The following is a 23,078-nucleotide window of genomic DNA, read 5'->3' on the forward strand; positions in this document are numbered from 1 at the left end:
GAAGCAACCATTGTATTTGCTGGCATTAGCATTATTAGCATTAGCATTAGCCCGGCGCACCAACGGAGAGAGACTAACTTGTGGCAACACAAAAGAAAACATGGGAGCGGTGGAGTGGCCAGTCTAGTGATGTGTCGGTCGCGAACGACGGGAGCCGGCTCGCGCTCGCGAACGAGCCGTTTTTGTTGTTGTTGTTAAGTAATACAAGACAGAATGATATGATGATCTCCGCGCTACAGCTGCTCCGTGTATGCATGCAGTGACATGGATTAGAGGCGGTTGGATGCTGCTGTTTTGAGCATTGCAATATATTTATTTTCACTATGTTATTTATTTATGTTTATCCTTGGGCTCAGCAAAGATTTGATGTCAGCTGTTGCTGTCTTTTTTTCTATAGTTAATAGTTACTGAAATAGAGCCCTGCTGTTTTGTCAGGGCCTTTTCTTTAAATATAATTTTAAAATGTCGATACAGTAGCCCCTTTTTTTAAATGTCTATGCTTAAGTTTGTATAGGTGTTGCTATCTGCTTTGTGTAGCGTGGTTCTACAAGCAAGCCAGTGCATTCATGGGGTGGGATCAGAGAGGTACACGGGTCTGTAAATGCAATGAAAACATTTGGCCACAGCAAATCATTTATATTAAACATGTAATTTTTACTTTTGAATACAAAGGATGTATTGAATAATTTAAGTGATATATGTCTACACATATAAATCATTAGTCAAAACAGGGCTACATTTGATTTAATTATAAAAGGTATAATATGTGGTAAACTGAAGAGCCGGTGTTGGTTTGGGAGCCGAAAGAGCCGGCTCTTCTTGGTGAGCCGAGCCAAATGATCCGGCTCACCAAGAAGAGCCGGAATTCCCATCACTAAGCTAGTCCCCAACTCCGGCAACTTCCGGCCGGGGACTCCGGGTGGCAGTATACGCCGTGAAGTTGTTTGCGGCCTGCCAGAAAACCCAAAGCAGAAGAAGAAGAAGAAGTGACGTCAGCGGCTCATTTGCATAATCCTCCCTCAGGGAACTTTTTCCGGTGTGAACGCGATCGGCTCTTTAGTTCCATGGGGGAACTGGGAACTAAGTACGGCAAAGTACTTGGTGTGAAAGCGGCTAATAGTTATCTGGAAACCAAAATCTAACTTCTGAAATCTAAAAAAAGAGACATCTCATTTCTAAAGAGATTATTCAGTTTTTATTTCTTCGTTTTGTGCATCCTGTCAGGTCTTAATAGAGTGAATGTTCCTGACGTGCAGAAAGCCCCTCAGGAAGCTGTCAGAACGGCTGAACTGTAGAAGTTGCTGTACCAAAATATACCAGTAAAAATCACAAGGTCTAAAAACCTCTCAGTGAATTGCCGACCCACAATGATATGGTAAACAGAATATTATGTTTATGTCATTTAATTATGTATTTTTTTCTTCTGCTTTGGTATCATATTTAGACCTATGATTTAGACTCATGTTTAGTAAAGTGTGCCAAGGGAGCATGCAGCCTTTTTCAGCTTTTCAACTTGTAGCTTTCTTATTTGATCTTACTTGTTATTAGTAACTGTGTGCTCTCTAAACGTCTTGTAGGGAGAGATGTTTGATTGTGGGTTCAACTTAAAGCCTTAAAGGGGCATGAATCATTTGTAAAATGAATTTCTACTGTATATTGTTAATAAATATGTAATTGTGTTTTATGTATGAATGCTGAAGCCCTGCTGAAAGACGCAGATCCTGCCAGCGTCCAGCAGGACCACACGAAGAGCCTCAGGGGTAGGCCTACATATTCAATAGGCAAGGCAAGGCAAGGCAAGGCAAGGCAAGTTTATTTATATAGCACTTTTCGACGCAGGGTAATTCAAAGTGCTTTACAAAAAAGAAATGAAAGACATTAAGCATTAAAAAAGAAAAGCTAATAAAATAAACATTAAGGAAAAATACATGGATAAAAGTTACAGTGCAGTCTAAAATATGAATAGTTCAATTAAACATTACAAGAAAAAGTACATGGATAAAAGTTACAGTGCTAATAAAATAAACATTAAGGAAAAATACATGGATAAAAGTTACAGTGCAGTCTAAAATATGAATATTTTACTCAAAGAACCTCCCTTAGGAAATCCGAACATTTCCGTCCATATATTTAATTTAGACAGACTTTCTTATATATTTTGCTCGCATGACATCCACAATCGGACCCTCAGGAGGCTGTACACACCCCCTCCCCTGCTTTGCTTCCATAACAAAGTCTTTAAAGTGTTACCAAAACACTCCGTGTTACCAAAACACTATTTTTCATCCGTCGATGCCAGATATTCCAAATATCTCTGCTTTCGAGCAGTCCCTCTCATAAATGTCATGGAGTTTAATTACGTTTAAACATTACAAGAAAAAGTACATGGATAAAAGTTACAGTGCAGTTTAAGATATGAAAAGTTCAATTAAAAGCAGCGACAAAAAGAAAAGTCTTCAGCCTGGATTTAAAAGTAGTCAGAGTTGCAGCGGACCTGCAGGTTTCTGGGAGTTTGTTCCAGATATTTGGAGCATAATAACTGAACGCTGCTTTACCATGTTTAGTTCTGACTCTGGGGACAGAAAGCTGACCAGTCCCTGAAGACCTGAGAGATCTGGATGGTTCATAGTTTAGCAGGAGGTCAGTAATGTATGTTGGGCCTAAACCATTCAGTGCTTTATAAACCAGCAGCAATATTTTGAAATCTATTCTTTGACACACAGGAAGCCAGTGTAAAGACTTCAGAACAGGAGTGATGTGGTCCACTTTCTTAGTGTTAGTGAGGACTCGAGCAGCGGCGTTCTGAATCAGCTGCAGCTTTCTAATAGATTTTTTAGTGAGACCTGTGAAGACACCATTGCAGTAGTCGAGTCTACTGAAGATAAAGGCATGGACAAGTTTTTCCAAATCCTGCTGTGACATTAGTCTTTTAATCCTAGATATGTTCTTTAGGTGATAGTAGGCTGATTTAGTAACTGTTTTAATGTGACTGTTGAAACTCAGGTCAGAGTCCATGACTACACCTAGATTTCTGGCTTTATCTGTTGGTTTGAACATTGCAGACTGAAGCTCAGCGCTAACTTTTAAACGTTCTGCCTTGGCTCCAAAAACCATTACCTCAGTTTTGTCTTTGTTTAATTGGAGAAAGTTCTGACACATCCAGTCATTGATTTGTTCAATGCACTTACTCAGTGTTTGAATTGGAGCATAGTCTCCTGGTGAAATTGTTACGTAAATTTGTGTGTCAACTGCATAGCTATGGTAACTTATTTTGTTGTTCTTCATTATCTGAGCCAGTGGTAGCATGTAGATGTTAAAGAGAAGAGGCCCCAAGATGGAGCCTTGAGGAACCCCACATGTCATATTTGTCAACTCAGATGTGTATTTACCTATAGAAACAAAGTTGTTTCTATCCTTTAAGTAGGATTTAAACCAATTTAGAACTGTTTCCGAAAGTCCCACCCAGTTTTCCAGTCGGTCTAGTAATATGCTGTGGTCAACAGTGTCAAATGCAGCACTGAGATCTAATAATACTATAGACTGATTCAGGCACAATTACAAAATTAATTTTTAAGTCACTGTTTACTGTTGTGGTAAAATTCATCACGTCTCATAACTTCTTTCCGACTGTTGTGGCAGATTAATTAACCCCCTTTCATCAGGGGGGTCTGTGGGACATTTATTACCTTACAGCCGTGTGCACAATACAGCACAGGTGTTTTTTGTCCCTGATGTTCAGGTACTTACCAAGCAATCGTAGAAAGTGCCAGAAGGGTGCTAGTGACTTATCCGACCGGCCCACCACGGTATCGCAAGTAAATTCCGCTAGTAAATTATCGACGGACGGACAGGGGGGTGCTAGTGACCTATCCGACCGTCCCACATCGTCCGACCGGCCCACTTCAGTACCGGCCCATCGGGATTTAAATAGCATTGTTAGCTACGGACACCCGTCTGTAAATAGCATTGTTAGCTACGGACACACGGGTGTAAATAGCATTGTTAGCTACGGACACCCGGGTGTAAATAGCATTGTTAGCTACGGACACCCGGGTGTAAATAGCATTGTTAGCTACGGACACCCGGGTGTAAATATCATTGTTAGCTACGGACACCCGTCTGCAGGGTGCAAACTGGAGGGGAGCAGGGGGAGCTATAGCTCCCCTAGTGGTGACATGAGCTCCCCTGGGAACAAGGTTTGTGAAATTTGGGGGGAGCTCTCTAAAATACTGATATGATGACCAAATAAATTCCATTGTGGGCATGTTTTTTTTTTCAAAGGTGTAAAATAAGTGAAATAAAATTATATTTAGAGTTTATGATTCATGAAAAAAGTGTCGCCTGCTTGCACCGTGCACGCTGCCCACAGCTCCACCCACTACCCACTCACTCACAAGCTCGTTTAGTTGGCACTGCATGTTTGCCAGGCATTGTTGCTGCTGCTGACATGTGGAAAAGGAAAAAAACAACGTACCTTGGGCAATTTCTTTAAAAGGACGGCCAAACAACTTGATCAAGAAGACCAACCGAATGTAGCTGGTGGTAGCACATCGTACGTTGTGACTGCTGCTACAACAGAACCGAGAGAGGAGGGAGCTAACGTCAGTGCTAGTGCTAACTTGACAGCTAACGTTAACTTGGGGGCTGAAGAGACACAAGAAGACGAGCCAAGAGAAGCTAACTTGATGACTACAACTACCATAGTAGAGGTCGAAGGAGATGTGGAAGAAGATGATGATGATGCTGCTGATGACCACCCCACCTGTTCTTCCTCTTCCTCCCTGCCTGCTGCTCGAGATGGGGGGCGAAGTTGCTGCGGTGGTCCCGCGGCCGCCGGCTGGCTGGACCAGCCAACAGTGGAGTGAGTGGATCATATTTTTGAGACATTTTAAGTTGATTTAATTAAACAGTCAAACGTTACATTGGTGGTCCGTGGATTATTTATTATCAAGTTGATTGAAGTTTGCGTAGCCCATACATGCTCGGGAAATCTGTTGACATGAACATGATCCATTGGGACGTTTCATGTAAATGTAGACCTGTGGCACCACCCCGTGTGCAACAGATTTTCTCTTTATAATAGGCCTATGTCTGTGCTGTTGCTATTAATGCACGGATCAGCATTTACTCTCGCAAAAAAAAAAATCCCGGCTCCCCCGGAGATCATGGTATAGTTCGCACACTGCCCGTCTGTAAATAGCATTGTTAGCTACGGACACCCGGGTGTAAATAGCATTGTTAGCTACGGACACCCGGGTGTAAATAGCATTGTTAGCTACGGACACCCGGGTGTAAATAGCATTGTTAGCTAAGGACACCCGGGTGTAAATAGCATTGTTAGCTAAGGACACCCGGGTGTAAATAGCATTGTTAGCTACGGACACCCGGGTGTAAATAGCATTGTTAGCTACGGACACCCGGGTGTAAAGAGCATTGTTAGCTACGGACACCCGGGTGTAAATAGCATTGTTAGCTACGGACACCCGGGTGTAAATAGCATTGTTAGCTACGGACACCCGGGTGTAAAGAGCATTGTTAGCTACGGACACCCGGGTGTAAATAGCATTGTTAGCTACGGACACCCGGGTGTAAAGAGCATTGTTAGCTACGGACACCCGGGTGTAAAGAACATTGTTAGCTACGGACACCCGGGTGTAAATAGCATTGTTAGCTACGGACACCCGGGTGTAAATAGCATTGTTAGCTAAGGACACCCGGGTGTAAATAGCATTGTTAGCTAAGGACACCCGGGTGTAAATAGCATTGTTAGCTACGGACACCCGGGTGTAAATAGCATTGTTAGCTACGGACACCCGGGTGTAAAGAGCATTGTTAGCTACGGACACCCGGGTGTAAATAGCATTGTTAGCTATGGACACCCGGGTGTAAATAGCATTGTTAGCTACGGACACCCGGGTGTAAAGAGCATTGTTAGCTACGGACACCCGGGTGTAAATAGCATTGTTAGCTACGGACACCCGGGTGTAAAGAGCATTGTTAGCTACGGACACCCGGGTGTAAATAGCATTGTTAGCTACGGACACCCGGGTGTAAATAGCATTGTTAGCTACGGACACCCGGGTGTAAATAGCATTGTTAGCTACGGACACCCGGGTGTAAAGAGCATTGTTAGCTACGGACACCCGGGTGTAAAGAACATTGTTAGCTACGAACACCTGGGTGTAAATAGCATTGTTAGCTACGGACACCTGGGTGTAAATAGCTTCTGCCTTTTTTTATTTACAGCATTATTTATGCAGCGCTTTTAGTAAATACTGCGCATGTTTCATCAAGTCGGATTTCTTAATTTGCATGTGTTTTAGCTCTTTTGTTTTTTCATATTTGCAGCATGTTTTTTCCTAATGGCCACCGTAGGTCATGGCTAAAAACAAACACAAAGTGACAGCAGCTTCTTCCTCTGCGGTGGATGGTTTGACAGTTTTTAGGAAGAGGGCGCTCGATGGGTTCAGGTGGGGGAGGATACAGGAATTTTCCGGAATGCTGATACCGAGGACAGATTGTACACAATAACACACACACGCATTCACGCACACATCGCAAAAACACAAAACAAACTTCAGCCAGCTCTCATCCACTCTCTCGCTCTTCCTCCCTCCCTCTCTTTCTCTCCAATCTCCAAGAGCACTCACACTGTTACACACTCACACACACTTATACACACACAAACACACTCTCAGTGATCCGGGTGGAATCAAAGGGTATTAGCTGTGCAGTGCTCAGTTCCCCCGGTCCTTTCCCAGCATTCTCCACAGCTGTACGATTACACAGGTGTTTGGCAAAAACACACTGTTTGAGACTGCAGAGGGCTGTGTGTGTGTGTGTGTGTGTGTGTGTGTGTGTGTGTGTGTGTGTGTGTGTGTGTGTGTGTGTGTGTGTGTGTGTGTGTGTGTGTGTGTGTGTGTGTGTGTGTGTGTGTGTGTGTGTGTGTGAGAGAGTGAGTGTGTGTGTGTCTCTGAGTGTGTGTAAGTGAGACAGAAAAAAATGAATATGTAAGTGCGGTTGAATGTGTTGAGTGTGTGTGTGTGTGTGTGTGTGTGTGTGTGTGTGTGTGTGTGTGTGTGTGTGTGTGTGTGTGTGTGTGTGTGTGTGTGTGTGCTTGCACAGCCTCCCTGCAGGAGAGTGTGTGTATGTGTGTGTGTTTATAGCATTAATTCCTCCCAGTGACTCAGTCCTGCCATTTCCTTGACCATCACATCAACATCAACCATCACATTCTAAATTCTCTCTCCGCTGTTCTCTGTCTTTATTCATTCACATGTCTTTAGTTTTTCTTAGACAAATCATTAGGGTCTAGGTTTTACATAACTTCATAAATCTAATATTTAAAGAGCCCATGACATGCTTTTCCGGTTATTCCCCGTCCCCTTGTGTGTTGTGAAGGTTTTTCTGCATGTAAACGGTCTGCAGAGTCACAAACCCTCAAAGTACACCTCGTAGCGAGTAAAGCTCTAAGACAGAAAAGACCTATATGCTGCCTCAGAACGCCTCGTTGGACATTTCTCTTTTTCCATTTGTTTCTCGATGTCATGCGGTTCCCGGAATCAAAATGGACCAATCCGCGGAGCTCCTCACACACCAGGATCCCTTGGCGTCACTATCAAACGTAGTGGGGGGACCTTTAGCGTAAATGTTCAACTATAGCTCCCTGGTTGGTAATAGACGAGTTGGTATTGCGGAGAAATGCTCTCCGCAGACAGCATTTATAAACCTTATTGTTTACTTATTTTCACTTATTGTTTTTACTTCGGCTGTGAGCTCAGGATGAGTTTCACGCTGTATCGCCGACCCGGAAACCACACCAGTAAGCCAGCTCACCAGTAAGCCAGCTCACCGAGCAGCGAGCCTCGCAACATTCCAACCAATCAGAGCACACTGGGCTCACAGTGGGGGGGGGGGGGGGGGGGCAGGAGCTCCAACAAGCCGTTTAGGACAGAGAGTGAATACACAGAGATGCTGTTTGAGAAACCAATGTGAGTTTGGAAAATTGCACAATATAAATCTATTCTAGTAGACCTCAACAATGGAATTATGATCAGTAGAAACGGCCATGACATGGGACCTTTACTGCTTCTAGAAAAGTTGCCAGAAGTTGTAAGACCTTACTGTCTTCATAGAGACTTTTATTTTGAAGGGCGACTTGGTTGTTCAGTGGTGTAATGCTCACCATATCAACATTTTAGTTGAGCATTTTAACATGCATTTTTATCAAGAACAAAACACACTGTATAGCTGAGGCTGATGGAATGTCATTTTTTCGGAGTGATTTGTTAATAAAACCAAATAGTTGGACGCATTTAAGTTTAACCTAATGGTGTTTCTAGAACAACACACTCTCGCTCCATAATCGTCCAGGAGCGACGTTTGGTCAGTGTCCGTGGCGTGCAGTTGTGACGCTCCGAGGCTCCTTCAGCGTCATAAAGGGACGCAAATAGCTTTCAACTGATTGCAATGTATTCCCATCTGCGTCGGGATTTGACGCTCATGGAAGCACGGCATTCGTTTGTGTCGGCTGCCCTTAAAGGCAATGTGAGCGTCCATTCCCATTGGATAATGGAGAATTGTACACCCGGAAGTAAGTATTCCCCTTACTGTCGATTGATTTTACAGTGATATCTGCACTACTCATCGACTAAAAAACACCAGATTATCCTTGTTAATTACACAACATTGATTGGTTTAAATTGTGAGCAATGCTTTTGTATTTTTCCCCTTCGATTCGGAGAAATACAATTTTTTCGGAGTAAAGGATGGCAGAAGACACTACACTACCCAGAATCCCCAGCTATCGTTTGGACTACACCATGTGCTCTGTTTGACAAACCCCGTGATTAGTTCTCAAGCTCTGTGATTGGTTGACCTCCAACTGCATTCCATATGAAAAAAAACGTTTCGTAAAAGAGAAAATCATACTTTATTCAGCAGTGCTTGCTTTACTCTTTGAAAGTCATCACATGAATGCATTGTAATAAATGGTTCGGCTGCATTAAATATATTACACATCTGTCGTAGTTCTTTATTTTTATTTATCTACAGAGATCGGGCTCAGAATTTCACAATAAAGTTAGTAATATTTTGTTTTGATAATATTGTTTTTTATTAACTACTAGACCGCTGGGTCATGTTAAGACCATCTTTTCTGTGTTGCTGTGGGTTTTTTCCATCGCTTTTGTGTTACAAATATCAAAACAATAACTAAATATATCCGTCGTAAACTAAACCAGAAACAGCAGTATATTTTATTTTGTTAACACTGTAAACTTGACAGCTTTTCAACCCAAACCACCTACTGGTTAAAGCACGTTATTACACGTTTAGAGTAATGCAGGTAGATTGTGTTGCTTTTTAATGACTGTTTAAAATGCCCTTTTCTTAATGTCTTTTATTATTATTAACTACTTGTTACTTGTTGCTAGGGACGCTGCTATCGATATTATTTCTGTTATGTTGTGTAACTGTTTAATGGTGTTATCTTTATTGCTACCCCCTTCCCTGTCAATGTATAGTGTAAAATCTGCATCGAAAATTGTGGCATAGATAGCCATACGTTATTTTCCCCTGTGCAATTCTACATTTACTCAACAATAATAACACATAATTATCCTTGTGTTTATTTATTTGTTTGATTAATAAATACAAGTTGGAGTCTGTCAGGACCGAGGGTCGGAGCAGCTCATTTGCTTTAGAGAATATTACACCGGGAAGTAAGTATTCTCTCCGCTTCGCTTGACAAACCCCGTGAGCACTTGAAATGGGATGGAACCACGGCAGACTGTCCAAAACTGGATTTGAACGGGTCCACCGCGCCCCCCCCCCCTCCCCCACCCCGTCCCCAGAACTACACATGCTGGCTATTCTGTTTCGCAACATGTTCTCTATCTATGGCACGTCTCTAATGGGAGTTGTAGTTTTAACAGACGTTTTCGTATTTCCCATAATAAGAAGTTGCCAGTATTAAACTGTGTACATCCCTGGAGGATTAGGGGATAGGAAACACTCACATTTAAAACATATAATTAATAATTAATAAAATTGCTTGTGCCCATTATGGGCAGTATTAATATATATACCCACATGCCAGCTAAGGTCAGAAGAGCTTTATTTAACAGCTGGTCTTATGTTTGTGACCCCTGTGATAACATTACATTACATTAATTGATAAGCCTGAAACATGCACTTGTCAAGGTTCAGAGGCACATTTTGCAAATATGGCAGTAGCCATCGATCAGCTTAAGATAAGATATACTTTATTGATCCCAAGTTGGAAACATTTGCATTACATCAGCATGTGTAACAGTTAAATATGCAGTGGTGTTTATTTGTAAATCATTTAGTATAATTCTGTGTTCTTTATTTATTGATTGTTCAATACCTGACAAGGCCGGAGATGAAATATATACATACATCGTATAAGAGTAATACATTATGTATAATATCAGTTAAAATAAGTGCTTCAACATAGTTAACATTGCTGGAGGTATGCACACATATTGATAGATGTCTTGTAATGCACTATTCTATAACACATAGGTGTGAGACCCTGGTTCACGGAGGATACCAAAAAAGTCCTTGAAAGACGAGGTAAACTTAACTATGTGCGTTTAAAAATAAAAAAGAGAAATAGTTTCGACAAAAACTAAAAGGTACCATGGGGTCAGATTATAGTTTTCCAAAGGGGGGTTTGTTCAGATGTGTGTATCTCACACTGCACTGTAACTGTAATTTATGTATCTTTGCTTTTAAATAAAAAAAATTAAATGCCATTTTATATCATTGCTTTTAAATGAGTGTTTTTAGATATCATTTTATAATATGTTTCTTAATGCTATTAATGTCCTTAAAGCACTTTGAATTGCCTTGTGTTGAAATGTGCTATATAAATAAACGTGCCTTGCCTTGCCATTTGCATTGCATTGTCTCATAGAAACTCAACCTTCACTGTCTTTACCCTTTTACTGTATCGTTGCCCACCTCGTATTTAAGACCTCTGACCTAAAGCAATACAATTTCCTTAAAATGTAATTGTTAGTTTAAATGCTATATACATTTTTATTTAAGTTGTACAGTGTTACATTGTAATCCAAATGCGACAAACGGTATCCTCTAAGTAAGCATTTTTACAATTCACCTGGTATGTACTTATGTTTAAGTATTTTTTCTTGTGATGTGTATTCTTGCTGGTGTTTTCAAATGATCCATTTATTCCAATACCTGAGTCACACCAGCGAACATTGACCCCCCCCCTCTCTCTCCTGCTCATCATGTAATAACCTCTATCTGTGGAGGATGAGTTTTGCAGCTCAGGTTTGACCCAGATGTGACAGGCGGTCTGTGTCGGAGCGTTACTGTGCATTCCTGCTCCGTTTCAAGGTGAGACTGCTCAGACTAAACCAGGATGTGTTGTTGGCATCTTATGTAACTCTTTCCAGAGTTCACATGGTGATAATGAAAGAAACAAAGTGACAGGTGAACAGCTCAGCTTGGCTTCTTGTTGAATCAAAGATGAGTTAAGGTCATACAGTCCCAGGAGAAAGTGAGGAATACAAAAAAGAGAAATGTTTGTAATAATATTCATATTTTTAATTAGCCACAGACAATATAACTCAAGGCATGACAACATGTTTGAAGTTATTCCAAAACTTTTGCTCATCTTTAATTCAGTATATCATTGTTAAGATATATATATACATACATATACATATTGAAGCTTCATCTCACCATCACTGTATACCATAGGTCAACACAACACAACTAAGCAATATAAAGTTAACTCAATAAAGTGTTTAATAATCAAAGTGACCTCTCAATGACCAGTAGGGAACATATTAAGTGGCTTGACCAAACTAAATAAGTGCTCACTAAGATGGACACAGAGTACAATGCAAATGACTAACTCTAAATCCCCCCCTTGACATGGCACCAAATGGTTTGGCCCAATTTGCTCTCAGGCCATGGCCACACCTGTTGCTCAACCAGGAAGTAACCGCCCCAAAAAATCTGGTAACTCAAAGATTTAGAACCAATAATTAAGACAGTAAATGGGGTTTGCAGCTCTAAGTGCTCAATAACTTTAAGGAGTTAATTTTGGTTTCTTTTAACTGTGAAAATGTGTTGAATCCAAGTATTTAGTTGCATCAACTCTAAAACAATGCTGCTCTACTTCATCGCAGGTCTTCTGATTAACAATGATTGCAGTGTTGTCCGTCTAACTTTTGTATTACTTTACAAAAGGACATTTTAGATTGATCACCTTTCAGACAGCTCATGGTTTCAATCGTTCGTCAACTACCGACTTTTGTCAAGTGCCTTGGTGTCTGATACCAACTCACAAGGCACTCTTTAGCTTTGAAATGAGTCGCATCGGGATTTTAACTCAAGCCCAAACAATTGTCAACAATATTGTAAGCTCAGAGGTGTCGATGTATCGTTGGATTGGACCACTGACTTTCACTCAGAGAAATGCAGCTTGTGTTCCTTGTAAAGTTGACTTACATTTGGAGGGTTGATTTTTAGACAGTTTTGTTCTATTAATTTACGAACGCAAGTTACCTGTATAGTGTTTTAAAGTTGCGTGTGTAACATACTTATTTTAAGCTCAAACCTTCATTTATTCCTAAAAATAATCAAGCTGTTCTGTTGCATGCACTCGAGTGAGACCAAAGCGTCGTGACCAATCATCTGTACCTGACTAGTTTTTGATTTAAAGGTTTTTGTTATTGTGTTCTATCCACCTTCAGAATGAGGACCAACCGAAACAAACCATTTATTTTCACAGAATCCTAGCCTGACATGACAACCTAGCCTCGCTATATATTTTTTTGTTTGGTTGGTTTGTGACTCACACTGACAATTTTGACAATATTCCCTCAGTTTATATCTTTTGTCATCGGAAACAATGTGTGGTGTGATGGGTTTTTGTGGGAAATAAAAGGCTTGGGCTGGCAAGACTGTCAAACAAGTGTTGTTGGACATTTTGACAAGACAGGGCCACAGTATATACGCAGGACCTGCTTTAGTTTACATTATGCATTTCAAATGAATCTAATTGACTGAATAAACAAACAAACAAATGATTGAGATAAATACATCTTAGTATTTCGGGGACTGTAACTGGTAAAAAATAAACACATTACAGAGTCGTGGTGTGATTACTGTCCTACATGTCTGACGATATCAACGCTTTTAACATAGACCGTTGACAAAATACTCTGGTGTAAAGTAACTAAGTACATTTAATCAAGTACTTTACTTAGACACATTTTGAGGGACTTGTACTTGCCGTGAGTATTTCCATTTGATGCTACTTTGTACTTCTACTTCACTGCAATTCAGAGGTCAATGGTGTACTTTTCACTCCATTGTATTTAATACCTTCAGTTACTTCACAGATGTGGATGAATGATGAGAAATATAATCAAGTGTTAAATCAGACTTTAGTTCCACCTGGAGTAAATCCACCAGCTACCCTGCAGTCTACAAAGTCATTCAGACTAGCTGCACCTGTTAAACACCTGCACTTTTGAAACAACATCCATAACATTCATCTGGCTGCAACTTACAAATTATGTATCTAATATATCATATTCCAATAACTTGTATATAGACTCTTATTGCACTATTTCACTATTCTACAATTTTCTTTTGTAATTACTTGCACCATTTTTCTGTTTTATTGTTTTCTGTTGGAGTCTGGACCTGTGGAGCCTGTGACCTAAGATTTTCATCGACATAACTACACTGAATAATTATTAAACATATCTTATTCTGAAATGGACCAATCTGCACAATGACTACTTTTACTTTGGTACTTTAAAGGTGGGGTAGGTAAGTTTGAGAAACTGGCTCGAGATACACTTTTTGTTATATTCCATGGAATGCTCTTAACATCCCGATAGCAATGAATATCTGAAGTGCTTTGACAAAAAATCCATATAAACATGTCATCTGTGGAAGCCGTGGCGCTGTAAAAAGCATGACCAATCATCTGAGCCGGCTAAAGTAACTGGATGGCCTACCTGCCTGTCAGCCTTCCATCGGGGCACAAACTGATCTCGTGCCCTCATTGGTCATGTGCGCGTTCGTGTGTGTTGGAGGAGGGGCTCTGTGAGGAAGTGGCAGATTTGTTCCGGTTGTGTATTTTCAAATTCTAGCGATCTCGAGCTGGTTTCTCCAAAATTACCTAGCTCACCTTTAAGTTGTATTGACGCTAATACTTTTGTGCTTTTATTCGAGTAACATTTTGAATGCAGGACTTGTACTCGTAACAGAATATTCCTACACTCTGGTAGGCTACTTCTACTTTTACTCAAGTACAAGATCTGAGTAGGCTACTTCTCTGAAATCCACCTCAGCAGGAACAGATTTAAACATGCTTGCACTTGTGTGTTTTTAACAACAACGAGTGGGTCTGTGCTGTTCTTTATGGGCTGTTACACGGCTTTTAGTTCGTTTGAGAGGGAGAGGCATGAAGGGCCAGCAGGCAGGACCACTTTACACGGCAACAAATAAGCCTTTATGTCGTCCCTGCACCTGTGTGTTCTCTCACAGAAACCTGCACATACTGGGTGTAATTTGCAGAAATAGGCCAGTCATTTCATACCTGCAGGCAGAGGGGGGGGGGAAAGCAACAAAAAAAGGTGATGCAAATCATTTCCAGAGGTGGGTTTTGGTGCTGTTGTGGTTTAAGTGGTGACCTATAGGGGAGGTGGGGTACCATGCAGGTTGAGCACTTGTTTAGTGCACTTGTTGGTCTACCCAATACAAAAGCAATAGCTGAAATGCATAGAGAGAGAAATGCATCGATACATTACATTGCATTTAGCTGACGCTTTGATCCAAAGCGACTTACAATAAGTGCGTTTGACCAACAAGATACAAACTTGAAGAAAACAGAATCATAAGTACATCAGGTTTCATAGAGCTAAAAACATTTCATTGGAAAAAAGGCATGAAAAATCAATCGTAAATATGAAATGAACACATTCAAAAAAAGTTGTATTTAATGTATTTTTAAGCCTAATAAGGATTCTCTGCATTCCAGAGGGGAAACATAATCACCTTTCCCTGCCCCAATTAACCCGATCCAAATGAAAGCAGCCAATCCGCACCAATCATCCTATTAATCCAACCAACATTTTTCTTTAAAATCTATTTCATTTTCCTACAGCTTTCCGCGTGTTTGCTGTGTGAGCGGCGGCGCTGGGTGAGAGTATAAGCTAGGTGGCCGCACGAACACATTTATTACGCCGAGGCTGTGCCAGACGCACATGGGATCCGTGCTGCGTACCGGGGATCTTCAGAAACCCGCAGCCGAGCGGAGGGGACCTGAGCCCGGCGTGGAGCAGCACTCAACCTGCCTGGACTCTTCCTCTGACCCCACACTGGAGAACATCTCCACATTTCCGAGGTGATCTTTCCTCTCGGCGGGTTATTTATTTATATCCGGACCCTGACAGTCATCCGCGGCGGACGAACTGCGTCTTAACGCGGAGAGGTTGGACTTGTTTGGCTGGAGCACACACCAACACACGCGGAAACACTCCGGTCCTGTCGCCTCTCTTTCTTTTTTATCTCCTGCCAGCTTTTTTCTCGACATTTCTATCGAACCAGGAGCTCGGAGGATGAACTAGAATCGCGATCGCTTGTGTTTCACTGGATTTATTTCGCTGTGGAGGAAAAAAGAGATCCCGGAGAGGAGCGGTGCGCAAAAAGCCGAGGTGTTCCTCTTCTCTTCTCTCCTCTCCCTCTTTATCTCCATCTATCAATCTGTCTACCTGTCCTCTCCTGTCCATCTGTCTCTTCATTTGTTTCCCCTGTTTGTAGGTCCGTGAGATTTTGCTAAAATGCATCATCAACAGCGGATGGCAGCTTTGGGAACGGACAAGGAACTGAGCGACTTATTGGATTTCAGCGCGGTAAGGACATGTTTTTACTTCTTGTTGATATGAATATAACGAGTAGTATCGTGGCAGTACGTACACGCCGTAGAAGAGCATTCAACGGGTCCTTACAGCGACCACTGTTTACACTGTTAATATTGCACAGTAACCTGCATATTTCTAGCCCTTTAACTAAACATGTAAAGAGTAAAGTTGCAGAAAAGTCAGTGCATATTGTTGTTTTTGTAATGTTATCATTTTTGTTTCTGCGTGTGTGTGCAGAGATTTGTGATGCTGCATTGGTAATTTTGTTGTCTTATAGATGCGAAACAACGATTTGAAAATGTTCCCAACATCCATGGTAGTATATCTAATTTAAGTCCTTTTTTTCATTCATCTGTCTACTGCTTTTTCTGCCCATGATTTAGAAAAGTGTTTGTATTTAAATCTGTTTGTGGGCTGCTCCATATACGCACCGGGAAGCTTATGGCTCGACCATGAACCTGCAGGACAGAAAAGAGAGGAGAGTGTCACGTTCTCTACGCAGTTTTAATGTGCAACTGCTTTTAAAAGTTTGTGTCTTTTTAAAAAAAGAAAAAGAGGTTTTAAAGGACAGTGTGTGTTGCGAACTTGACGGCAGGAAACAGTGTCCGGCTCTCGGCCATGTTTTCCGCGCGCCTCTCCTCTTCTGGGAGCAACTTTGGCCGAAGAGGAGGAGGGGAAAAAATGCAAAACATCCCAAAATGAAAAAAAACCAGGCTGATATTAATATTGTTATTGAACGAAAATATCACCACTACAGGAGTGATGCTGGATGAGAAATAGCAAATATATGATACAAAATCACCACATTTTGCTGCATTATTTTCATTCATAATGCAATAAATGCATAAGATCACAGCTGAGGCCTGCATACACAACTGGAGGGATCTCGGAGTATCATTGTGGACACTGATAACAATAAAAGCTCTTGATATAAGAGGAATCAGACTAGTGATGCTGCTCAAAATGCACATACATATGAAGTTAAATACACATTGATGTAGCTTTCAATCTATACTGAATGGTAATTTGATACGGTCACAGCTGAGGCCTTCAGACACTGCACTGTAACCGACCCTGAGAAGCATTGTAGAAATAAATCAAAGGAGATGTGAATTCAAAAGTTATGAAAACAACAAAACCTACACAATTACTTCCTATAACTTTACTATATTGATTTTGAATCAACCACTTCAGGTCATACAGTATTGATCAATTTAACATACAACTTGATATTTCTGATTATGATGAGAATATTGCATGACTGTTTTATAATTTTTTTTTTAATTGTCATGTAAAAATGTATAACCACCACAGGCATTTCATATTACTCTATAGCAATATTTGTATTATAGTATGTGCTGTATTGGCTTTGTAGGCCTGTATATATCATAAACACATTGTTTGATACCCATAGAAATTAAAAAGCACAATTGTTTTAAACAAAATCACTATTAACATCATTTAGTGGTACTCGCATTATCTCCAGTAATTTAATACATAATTGAGAAGCAAAGAGACATATTAAATCTATATAGGAATATTGTAAATCTATTGATAGACTGGCAGCAATTCTGTATAAGCAATACATAATGTACAATGCTCTTTATTTATATTACTGGTAACAAAAATATCACTAAATCACCATAAATGTTATGAGTGGAAGATTTATGCTCCAAAGTCTTATAATATTATATGATTATAATTATGAACAAAAGTTCAAAACAAAACCTCACAATATCATAATTTAGCAGCAGTCGAGCTGTTTGACACGAATATTAGACATTTAACCCGTGTTTGAATTTGAACAGATTTCCAAAAAATGTCAATCAGCCTGTCGTCAATTAAATGTCTTGAGAAAATATTCAAACAAAGGAGGGCAGCAGCAGCTAGAACGTGTCTCCTCTCATTATAAACGCAGGCCGGTCGCATTAATTTATGCGATCATCTGTCTGCACGCCCACAAGCTGACACCCGCAGCTCAGAGCGCTTCGGCTGGGATATCGATAGACCTGCTAATAATCCCAACTCCATCTTTTATCTCCCGAGCACTTGTTTTCACGTTACCGCCGCGAGGGAGCAACCCCAGTATCCAACATACACGTTACAGGCCCCGTATTAGGAATCAGATCCAGCGTGTATTGTTGCAGTTTTAATTACCTATATTGTGTTTATTTCAAAAGATAAGAAAAAAATCCCGTGAATCCTGAAAAGGTTTTGAAAGTGGGAGATCACTGAGATTTCACCATCAAACACGGCGACCCACAAGCCTGGTGTCTTTTCTCCACAGAGGTTATCTAGCAGGGTCACATGTCTCACTTTGAACGTTTTTTTGCTGTACAGTAGCTCGTACTTTAGCACAACAGGAATCAGTGTGCAGTGTCCGTCTCAACGTGGGCTTATTTTCCTGTAGATGTGTCGAACAGATGGTAACTAGTATACTCATATGTTTAAGTCAGATATGAAGGGTTTCATTCCAACAATCAGCCGTCCAACGTTTGAACGACACAACATGTAGAGTACAATTAAGCAGGTGATTTAAAAGTGAGCCTGTTTTTATTTTTCACAGATGTTGAATGAGCAATTATAAAATGTTATTCTGCTCCCCAAACATTCTTCCCACAGTGTTTTGGACAAATTACTCTTCATATCTGTGTTCAACTCTGAGCTGAGTGATCATTAGGGCCGGGTGTGCTTTTTGAGTACAGACAAAAACGTGTTTATAGTGAATGAAAACAGTCTAGTATGGAACGCTGGCCTCAAGAGGTGTGGACTCGAGGCAGGAGTCCGAATCAAGTCGTGAACCTTACTTAAGTGTTAATTGAAAATACAATAAAACATCTTGCAACTCAACCTTTACCGTTCCCCAACGACTATACTGTTTGGCTAAATATTGTTATCGAGCAAAATATGAAAATCTGAAATAAGTCGATCTTCATTTTTGGATACATTTCAAATCAACCTGACGGCAGACGATACATCTTCGTAAAGAAAGCTAAAGTCAATACAAGGAAAAACAACAGCTTATATTAAAAAATATATCTTCAGCTTAGAATTGACAAACCATTGGAACCGTCACAGCAATAACTAACAATGTTTGATCAATCAGTGAAACATTAAATGTGATAAACATATCTGTAAATGTCCCAAACTGACTGTTGCTTTTTTAAACATTTATGTAGGATAAGATGGGTCGAATGGCACACACTGACATGTTTAGGAAAGACACATGAAAAGGAGTTGGACCTGGTTATGAACTTGTTGGCGCTGACTTTGGACTTGACTTACCTCTTTTACCTGGACATCTTTTATGGTGTGGAACCTTTCTCTGGATTCACCTGGGACCGGTCTCCTCACAGGAAATGGGATTGACCCGTTGTTCACATGTTACAAAGGCGTCTTGCCTCTCTTGACTCTGGACTTGTTCGTCTTGAATTAGGACTTTTTGACATAGGACTTGATGCGTTAGGTTTCCGCCTTGACCTGGGACTTGACGTTGGTTTCTTGACGTTGATGTACACCTTAAGTATATAAGATAAGATAGCTTTATTGTCTCCCTTAGGAGAACTTTGTCTTGGGCATTGAGATAAAACACATAAAACATTCAGGTCAATCAGTCACAGATAGTCTGGACTTGTTTGCCTTGATATCGGGTTTGATTTAGACCTTGTTGGACTTCTCCTAGGACTTAACTCTGGACTTGTTGGTGTTGATCTGGGATATAAATCAGGGCCTTACTGTTCTTGACTTGGGACTTGTTGATCATGAGTTGGGACTTGCAAACAAGTGACTCTGTCCCACCTCTGCAGGCAATCATTCCTTTGGTTATTCTTTGATCAGTAAATCCCCATATATCAATCAGAAATGTGCCGACTCCAGATTACAGCATTCACAAAATAATCTTTAAATACATTCACAAGTCGAAGAATTTGGCAATTTTTTAAATGGAAACCTTTTCAAATGATAGTAATATATATAGATATATATAGGGGAGCAAAACAATTTGGTATGACTTAAATATCTAGTGTTGCAGTGACACCCAGCCCTAGTGATACTTGGCCCTTTGTGTTCTTGGTAAATATCCATGAAGAGTTTCTTTCCAAAACGAGATTGGGCTATCTGGGTTAAAAAGAGACGTCTTTATATTTAAGACATTTCCTTGGATTTTAATGTGACGAGCTGCGTCTTTCAGCCAAATGGTGCCCTGTGTTTTGGAATGAAGCTTTTCATGGCTCTCTCATAATGTGTAGAGATGTTTCTTGCTGTCTGCGGTGGCAGTGCTCTCGGAGATAATGTGCGCTCTGTTTGTCTTGTAGATGTTTTCCCCTCCTGTTGGCAGTGGAAAGAACGGACCGCCGTCCCTGGGGAGCGGACATTTCTCCGGCTCAAGTACGTCAGCTTTTTCTTTATTCCTCTTTCAACCCTCTCTCAGCCTCCTCCCGTCCTTCCTCTTACACCTGCGCTCTGATGCTTCGCTTGCTGTTTAATGTTCTTCTGAGGGTAACCATGTTCTGCACATGCAGATGCAGATTTGGGGTTTTATGCTGTTTTGCTTTGTGGTGTACTTTTTATTTTTAGGAGACATTTTGTTTAATATACCGTATGCTCATGTTTTCTTTGAATACTCTGTTCTTGTTGAGCTGGTGGTTTTCTGTACCAACGTTTTAGCCAACATGTTCACTCAAACAATGAGTTGGCCTGATCTGGTGAAATGGCTTGATTATTGGAAAGCCCATCACTTAATACTTACCTGTCCGTGGCACCCAATCCCAAAACCAATTGATTCCCGATGAAGACAGAATACAAATTGATGGTTTTATTTCAAACAAGTGTCAGTACTTTCCTAAAACAGCAATCGCTGCTCAACTCAATTCTGTTGAAATCCCTGCGTCACGTGTACTTTTTCTACTAGTTTGTACGTGTTAGTTCCTGCTTCATGACGCAGTAACTGATGTAACGTTGGCGTGTACAATACAGCCATAAGACGATGATGTCATGTTTATTTACGTTTGGGCAACAATTATGTTATCAGCTTCTAAAAATCAACCCTGAAGGAGACTTTCTGTTTTTCAAAGTTTACTGCCCTGATTATTTCCTGCCCATGAGTGTGTGATGTGTGTGTGTGTGTGTGTGTGTGTGTTGTACATTAGCTTACGGTGGTGTTGTTGGGGTCAAAAAGTCAGTTTGGTGTAAACGATGGATGAACATGATGGCTTTTTATTCGACATGCTAGTTAGATAAAACTAATATTGGGGGAGGGAGTTGCTAAAGTTGCTTCATGCTAAGGAGCCATTATTTTACTCAAACACCAAGGCTTTTATTTAATTGATGAATTCATCCAGTCAGGCTGTAACTAATCAGTGTGTCAGAGCCTGAACACGGCCTAAATGACTGGCTGGCTTCATCAATCAGACGTTAGCCCTGTGTTGAATCACACATCCATTTGAATGAGGCCAGTTTCAAAATGCTAACGGAGCTTCAGCAAAAAACTGCATCTCGGTTCAGCGTCAGAAAGACTGAACGAGACATCTAGCGGCAAGGTTGTGTTCCAGCTAAAAAGTGCAAGCTTACATTTCTTTGTCAATGACTTAATGATAGTGCTACAGTTGGGTTGATTCACGGTTTTCCTGGTTCCATTTTTCGCTAACTGACTTAAACAGCATATGTCATTTTGATGCGTAAAAGTAGCCTCCCCAACCTAACAGATCACTCTGCGTCACTCTGCTCAATCCATACGGTGTTGCATCAGTTGTGGTTTCAAAACGTATTTGAAATAATGGTATGTCTTTCTGTAAAAGGACAAACTAATCCGTATTAGTGTTGAGGCATTCTGCCGCCACTTTAGGACAGCAACAAGTGGGAGAAAACTGAACAGTAGAGGGGCGAGGAGGAAGATGAGGGGCCATAGGGACTTGGCTTGGCAACTGGAAGGTCACCAGTTCAAGTCCCGGAAAGACCAAGTGCTCCCGAGGTGTCCCTGAGCAAGGCACCGTTCCCTACACTGCTCCCCGGGCGCCGTACATAATGGCAGCCCACTGCTCCTAAAACTAGGATGGGTCAAATGCAGAGCAACCGTTTCGTTACATGGTACCTGTACTACGTAATGACAATAAGTTGAATATTCTTCTTCTTCAATAAGTTTGTTGTGCTTGTTTACTTAAAAGTTCTTTTGTCTTTTGGGTCTTAAAGAATACTAAAACGGCACCAAAATGGAAACACTTTCAAATTGAAGATGCTGAAAGAAGTGAGCCAAGGCATAGTCGACGTACATATTGGAGATATGAATGTCAACTTCCTGCTTTTTCTCTGTGTCATGTGCAGTTCTACAGTATACCGTATATTACCTCCTTGCAGTGATTGTATATTTAAGCAATAGCTCACGACAGGCCGTGGTATATGCTCATTATATCACAGCTAAGGGGCGTGGTTCGGCCCGACGCATTTACGGTTACCAAGTGTGGCAATATGAAAGAAAAATACACACTCTAATTTAAATAGTTTTTATTAGTAAATAATGACGTTCAAAATAAAATAGTCCCTCCGTTGCCTTCTGCACAAAACATAGTGCGAGGTGGTTGCTATGCAACAACACTAACAGCTAGCGAACATATTAGACAGAGAGCGTTGATCCATTATTTGGCTATTTATTTACGTTCATGTGTATGTTGCCGTTTATTGTGCAGCCACTGAAAACCTGTCCAGCATCAGTAGCTTGGCTTACGAGGTCACTTGTATAGGTTGAGGTTGTTCTAGGCTGCTGCTCGGCGTGGCGAGAATATTGCTCCACTTTCTCCGGTCCCCGAGATTCGGCTTCCCGTAGCTCTGGAGAGAGCTTTCGCAGCTGTGGCCACTAACGGTCATCATTTCTCTGCTTTGTTTCAAGACCCGCATCAGAAAGCTTTGGCGGTGCTACTTCTCCAGTTGGTCTACCTGCTCTTCACGTAGCTCTGCATGTCGTCGTTTAGGTGCTTTTTTTTCTGGAGATAGACACTCCTCAATCCACTCCTCCATAGTAAGACCCCCCCCCCGGAGGTCGAAGCTAATCTTAAATGTTTCCATCTTATGCTTTGTAAATTTGTTTCGTAACGGAAGAAATTTAAATATATTTATAAAACTGACAAGTCAAATCAAGCAATCTGA

General features: G+C 40.9%; 1 protein-coding gene across 2 annotated transcripts in view; it reads left to right on the forward strand.

Moving 5' to 3' along the window:
• Positions 1-15,192: 15,192 nt before the first annotated feature.
• LOC117456609 (transcription factor 4-like) overlaps positions 15,193-23,078 on the forward strand; it is a 219,015-nt gene continuing 211,129 nt past the window's right edge. The window contains exons 1-4 of one of the 2 annotated variants that reach the window (XM_034096537.2): positions 15,193-15,734; positions 15,841-15,932; positions 16,219-16,257; positions 20,255-20,327. In XM_034096537.2, coding sequence (XP_033952428.1) covers positions 15,861-15,932; positions 16,219-16,257; positions 20,255-20,327 — 184 coding nt within the window. In that variant the 5' untranslated portion in view covers positions 15,193-15,734; positions 15,841-15,860. Of the gene's footprint in view, positions 15,933-16,218; positions 16,258-20,254; positions 20,328-23,078 lie in introns of both variants that reach the window. The other variant, XM_034096536.2, reaches the window with a different exon arrangement.

Source organism: Pseudochaenichthys georgianus, chromosome 12, assembly GCF_902827115.2.
Source record: "Pseudochaenichthys georgianus chromosome 12, fPseGeo1.2, whole genome shotgun sequence".
NCBI lineage: Eukaryota > Metazoa > Chordata > Actinopteri > Perciformes > Channichthyidae > Pseudochaenichthys > Pseudochaenichthys georgianus.